The sequence below is a fragment of the Stegostoma tigrinum genome, chromosome 35 (genome assembly GCF_030684315.1).
Source record: "Stegostoma tigrinum isolate sSteTig4 chromosome 35, sSteTig4.hap1, whole genome shotgun sequence".
Classification (NCBI taxonomy): Eukaryota; Metazoa; Chordata; class Chondrichthyes; order Orectolobiformes; family Stegostomatidae; genus Stegostoma; species Stegostoma tigrinum.
The window spans coordinates 20,506,515-20,512,514 of NC_081388.1; the positions used below are offsets into that span (position 1 = coordinate 20,506,515).

Genomic DNA, 6,000 nt, shown 5'->3' on the forward strand with positions numbered 1-6,000 from the left:
GCTCTGCACACTAGTAATTTTGGAGAGCTCCCAACCAAAGACGGCAAACTCCCACACACAATTATCCCAGAGATTCCAGGAGTCGCACGGCCCTGCAAGTCCCCCTCCGAGCCACTCACCATCCTGGTTTGGAAATGTATCGCCATTTCCTTAACATCGCTGGGTCAAAAATCCTGGAATTCTCTCCCCAGGTGGATTAACCTACTCATCATGGACTTCAAAAAGGCAGCTCAATCAACACATCCTCAGGGGCAACTAGGGATGGGCAATAAATGCTGGGCCCAGCCAGCGACACCCCCATCCCATCAGTAAATGTGGAAAAATTATTAGAAGCTGCTGCTTTTCTCCTAGCTTTCTTTGAATGCTGGAATTTATTGGTTAAAGAAGTATCATAGATAGTAGGTGTTTAACCATTAAATCCAACTGGGTTTCCAATGGACCAAAGGGTTGAGGTTAGATGGTTTGGGCTGATAGGTATTTGATGAAGCCTCTAGGATTAGGTTCAGCTAGAGCTGGCCGCCCAATCCCAGCCTCTATGAGTTGAAGGCCATTCATGCCACACATCCCCTACCCCACACACCCCCCTCAATCTTACCAAGTGTTTCCACCAGATACTTCTGTCCAACAAGCTTCATGTATTCGTCAATGGCCTTGGTGGCCAACGTGTTTTCTCGGAAGAGCACAGAGTGTTTCTCCTCACAACGGTCAACCTCCACCATCCCCAACTCAATCAGAAAGTCCTACATGGCGAGGAAAGAAGAGTTTACAACCACCAACCCATTGGATAGAAGTCCAATTCCATTCAAATAAGATCAAACTCGGCTTCAGGGTCCTAGGGTCAGTAGGTGCTGTAGCAGCTTTTGTAGTCTGTAGACCCTAATTCCATCCCCCCTTCATCTGACTCATGCACTTCTGCAGGCTTCAGGAAGGATACAAATCCTTTTCCTGGCACTTCCTGGTCACATGTCCTCAATATCCAGCCAAGCCTGGAACCCTTGTGCTGCTGTATTGACTGTTTAACCTCTCAGTCCCATCAGAAGGAGGACGCTCTGCCCATCACCTCTGTGTTAGCACTCTGAATGAGCAATATCGTTTGGATCGATTCAGAGCTGGGTATGTCAGTATGCCAGGCAGCGCAACTAAAGGACAGGCTTTGGTATATGATTGATGTTCAGTTTAACACCAGCATTCAGTGTCTCTGAGCCAATTGCTTTCTGTCCAATTCTCAATTCAATCTCAACCACAAACCCTCGACTGGGACCATCAATCTCATGGAATCATAGGTCATAGAATCCCCACAGTGTAGAAACCAAGGCCCTTCGGCCCAACACGTCCACACTGCGATTTATTCAAAATTTGAATCCAAGGTTTCCAAAATCTGGGATCCAAGGTTCCAACCAACTCCCGGAATGAGGCCAAAGCAAATTATTGCAGACACTAGAATCTGTACTGAAAACAAAAGATGCTAGAAATCACAGCATCCTGCAGCATGCATGGAAAGGAAGCAAGCTAACATTTCGAGTCTAGGTGAAGAGTCTAGAATGAAGTCGATGGGACCGAGGAACACAGCAATAGGGTTAGTCTCTATCATTCAGCCCGTAGATCAAACCGAGTTCAGACTCTATCTGAAGGAGAATAAAACAGGTTTGACCAAAATTGATGCAGCTCATGAAAAAAAAGTTGAACAATATTCCTCATAATTTAATCCTTATTTGTAAAGAGTGCAGACTATGGGAAATGGATGTTACAGCACAGGCAGTGGCCATTTGGCCCATCATTGATAAGGTAGTTCTCCAAATGAACTCTCTCTCTGCTCCCATTCTCCTGCTCTTCCCCACCCATCCTCTCCCCAACTCCTCTCCCTCCAAATCACTCTTCCTTTCAAGCATTTAGTCAATTCCTTTCTGAAATTAGTGTGGAATCCACTGCCACTGGTCTTTCAGATTACAGCAAAACAAAACTCCACCATTCCCTTGCCATTCTGAAAGGTTCCCTCTCTTACTAAGATGTGGCATTCAGAGGATGTGTTTAACACAGAAGGCGAGAGAAATGGCCAACGAATCCTTCCTTAGCGGCCTGACCAGGGAATTAATTAGCCCCCATACTCTCTGTGAGGTTAGGAACCCCAGAGAACCCCAAGCTTGCCCCCTCCCATTAGAGAGAGAGACAACTAGCGACTGGGTGAAGCACAGCTCAGGCAGGGCTGCAGTGACCTCAGCCGGTACAGGGAATTTAACCCATGCTCATGGCATCAATCCATTGTACAAACCAAGCTGGGGAGCTGACTGAGCTAACAGACAGCTCCTAGACTGGGGCAGGTCTTCCAATTGTGCAGTTACCCTGAGATATTCCAGCTAGTGACGAGTCGAGTCTGCTCAAGCGATGGCAGGAGCCCTGGGTGAGTAATGGTGGTTCAATGGTTAGCACTGCTGTCTCACAGCACCAGGGGTTCAATCCCAGCCTCGGGCGACTGTCTGTGTGGAGTTTGCACATCCAACCCCCCGCCCCGTCTGGGTGTGTTCCCTCCCACAGCCCAAAAGATGTGCGGGTTAGGGTGGATTGGAAATGCGGGGTAACAGGGTGGGATGCACTTCGGAGGGCCAGTACAGACTCGACAGGCCAAATGACCTTTTTCCGCAGGGCAGGGATTCTATGATTTGTACCTTGGCTTTTCCGACACTCTGTAGGACGTGGACCAGGGCAGAGGCCACCTCTTCCTTATCTTTCACCTTCAGAGCTGGCTCCAGCACAGAACACAGGGTGGTGTAGTTACAGATGAGGTACTCTGCAAACTCCTTGTAGTGTATCATTGGCAGGACCTTGACATTCTGATAGCGCAGGTTAATGCGGATGGTTGGCACAATGGCCTTGCCCTTATTCAGCAGTGGCATGCTGATGTTGTACCATTTCTCGACATGTTGGCGGCCAGTCACCTCGGCAAGAGGGATGGTGACAGAGCCAAGAGCAGTCATCTCTTTCCTCTTCTTGTCCTCATCTCGGAAAAGGTGCAAGGTGACCTCCTTTGTCGGGGGCAGGTTGCTGAACTCAAAGTGCTCGCCCCAGAACAGCTCCTCCTGGCTGAGCTTGCTGGTGGTGCGCGCATACAGTGAGCCATCGAGGTGCAGCTCACAGAAGTACTTCTTCCGGGGGGTCAGGTCCTTGGCTTCATTCACCCAGAGGCTCAGCATGTGCTCCACCCGCTCGCAGTTATCCTGCCAAAAACAACGCAACAGGCATTCACGAAAGGCCGACAATCGAGGCAGACTGCATTGTGGTAGCACCTTCCCCCAACCTCGCGCAACCAGGCAATGCTCATCATTCAATGACAGTCTATTCATGGAATAATATGGAAAGTTCAGGCCATTCAACCTATCCAGACCATGTTGGACCTTCTGCCTCACAGGAACCTCCCTCCACACTGCCACATCTCACTGCACCTACATCTCCCTCTATCCTTTCCCCCTTGTGCTTATCCTCATTTTTCGTGACACACTGGGTGGTTTGTGCGTGTGGAGTGAACTTGCAGACAAAGTAGTGGATGTGGGTACAGTTACAATGTTTAAGAGACATTTGGATAAGTATAGGAATAGCAAAGGTTCGAAGGGATATGGGCCACGAGCAGGCAGGTGGGACTGGATTAGCTTGGGATCATGTTCAGCATGGACCGGTTGGACCAAAGAGTCTGTTTCTGTGCTGTATGACACTATGACTGACACTTCTACCACACATTGAGGGAGAGCAATGCATGTTCTCAGCACTCTCTGGGGTAAAAACTTTCTCCTGAATTTCCTGGGCTATTTCTATTGATCAGCCTAAATTTCTGACTCCCCTGCACAAGATGAAACAGCTTCTCTACAATGAACAAGGCACAGGGTAGTGTCTCGTTACAGCAACACGCTTACTAAATATCGAATGATCGTTGGAATTTGGGTCATTACATTTTAATACTTCCCAATGGTCACTCAGGGAACCAGGGAACAATTAAATAAATTTGTTCTACTGGCACGATCCTAGCCACAACGATTTATGAATGATAAAGTGACCAGGTCAACAATCGAGGAAGCCTGCATTTTGGTAGCACCTTCCCCTAACCTCGCGCACCCAGACAATGCTCATCACCTGAAACACAAAGGGTTGGAGTGTCTACGCGACTGGTGGCACAAGATGAGGTTATAAACTAGGAATGCTGCAGCAAGTAGCTCATCTCCTGACTACCCAAAGCCTGTTCACTGTCTACAAAGAACAAGTTAGGAGTGTGATGGAATACTCCCCACTTGCCTGGATGGGTGCAGCCCCAACAATATTCAAGAAGCTTGGCCCTTAGCAGCCGGCTTGATTGGCATCACATCCACAAGCATTCACTCCCTCCACCACCAAGGCTCAGTAGCAGCAGTGTGTACCATCTACAAGATGCACTGCAGAAATTCACCCAAGATCTTTCCCACTTTCCTCACCCACAGCCACTTCCATCTAGAAAGTCAAGGACAGCAGATACACAGGAACGCCACCCCCTGCAAGTTCCCCTTCAACCCACTCACCTTCCCGACTTAGAAATATATCGCTGTTCCTTCACTGTCGCTGAGTCAAATTCCTGGATCTGCCCCATTAAGGGCATTGTGGGTCAACCTACAGCACACAGGCTAAAATGGGTCGAGAAGGCAGCTCACCACTGCACCCCCCAATTTCACAAGGGACAATTAGGGATGGGTAATAAATGCTGGCCCAGCCAACGACTCCCACATCTCATGAATGAATAAAAAAACTTAGCATTTGAGAACATAGAAGGACCAAGAGTGGGGCCATCATAATGGTTCTTTCTGTGGGAGGGGGTATGTGATTTTTGGAGCTCCCTGCTGTAGAAGGTTGTTGCGTATGTTTAAGGCGAGTTCTGGTTTGGCAGGGGAATTGAGAGCTATTGGGGCATATGAAAATGTGGGATTTGGAACATAAGCAGATCCGCCATGCCACAATCTTACTGAATGGTCGAGCAGTCTTGAAAGGGCCAAATGATCTACTTCTGCTCCTAATGCATATGCACACATACTTGTGTTTCTTCTACACTCTGCGCAGGTTGCCTGCCCTGAACTACCCTTGTAAGGTAGCTGCCAGCTGTATCGCATTGGAGTAGCACAGGGTGGGTTTACTGCGAACATTGCTACGTCAGTTCTGGTGATTGTGATTGATCCCAAACCCCTCCCAACCCCCAGAACAGTCCACTGCCTCCCACCTTGTTTGGCTGGACTGTTCGAAGAAGATTCTCGATCCATTTGTCTCTCTCGGCAGCAGACGTGCAGCCAAAACAGCGGCTCCCTCGGGAATTAATCACCTGAAACACAAAGGGTTGGAGCGTCTGAGCAACTGGTGGCACATGAGGCCTCACTGGGAACTGATGTCCCTGAAAAGTCGATGTTCAATCTCACAAAACAAATCTGCGCCCCAATTCCCAATTGCAATAGGGGAATACCCCTCCTGCAAGTCCCTGCCTGGGACACTTTTCCTCAAAACTCCTCATGAGAAGACAGTGAAATTGGTCCCACTGTCGCGGTATCTTTCCGTCATTTTCTTCCACACCTTGTGGCATGTGAGATACATGTTTCTTTCTGTGCTGTTTCTGTAGTTGGTTTTCCCCCTGACAAGGGAAGCAGCTCACTGGAGGCTATAGCTTCCGGGGCACCACTCCAATCAGGTATGGCCAACCAGGAAAACTCCCAAAGCCCTCTCTTACCTCCTTAAAATGTGGCATCTGAAGGATTTCAGAGGCCAGTCATCAACCTGGTCAGGTTGATCGCACCTTCTCTGCTCATCAGGTCCTGGAGTGGGATTTGAACCCAGTTCAGAAACAATGATGTTTACACTGGCCTGTGACAGCTCCCATGCAGGGTTTAGCCACTAACCAAAGCTGCACGTCCCTTTTAACAAAAACTTCCAGCCTTTATCCAATAGCAAAAGGGGACTGGATTGTGATGACAACACTCTTTTCACTGTATATTCAAGATGTAT

The 6,000-nt window shown here is 48.6% G+C and overlaps 1 protein-coding gene across 2 annotated transcripts in view; it reads right to left on the reverse strand.

Moving 5' to 3' along the window:
• LOC125447514 (ras GTPase-activating protein nGAP-like) overlaps nucleotides 1-6,000 on the reverse strand; it is a 98,927-nt gene that overhangs the window by 20,882 nt on the left and 72,045 nt on the right. For both annotated transcript variants that reach the window (XM_048521956.2, XM_048521957.2), the window contains 3 exons: nucleotides 5,228-5,326; nucleotides 2,664-3,212; nucleotides 596-740 (listed from right to left, as the gene is read on the reverse strand). In XM_048521956.2, the coding sequence (XP_048377913.1) occupies nucleotides 596-740; nucleotides 2,664-3,212; nucleotides 5,228-5,326 (793 nt within the window). The remainder of the gene's footprint in view (nucleotides 1-595; nucleotides 741-2,663; nucleotides 3,213-5,227; nucleotides 5,327-6,000) is intronic.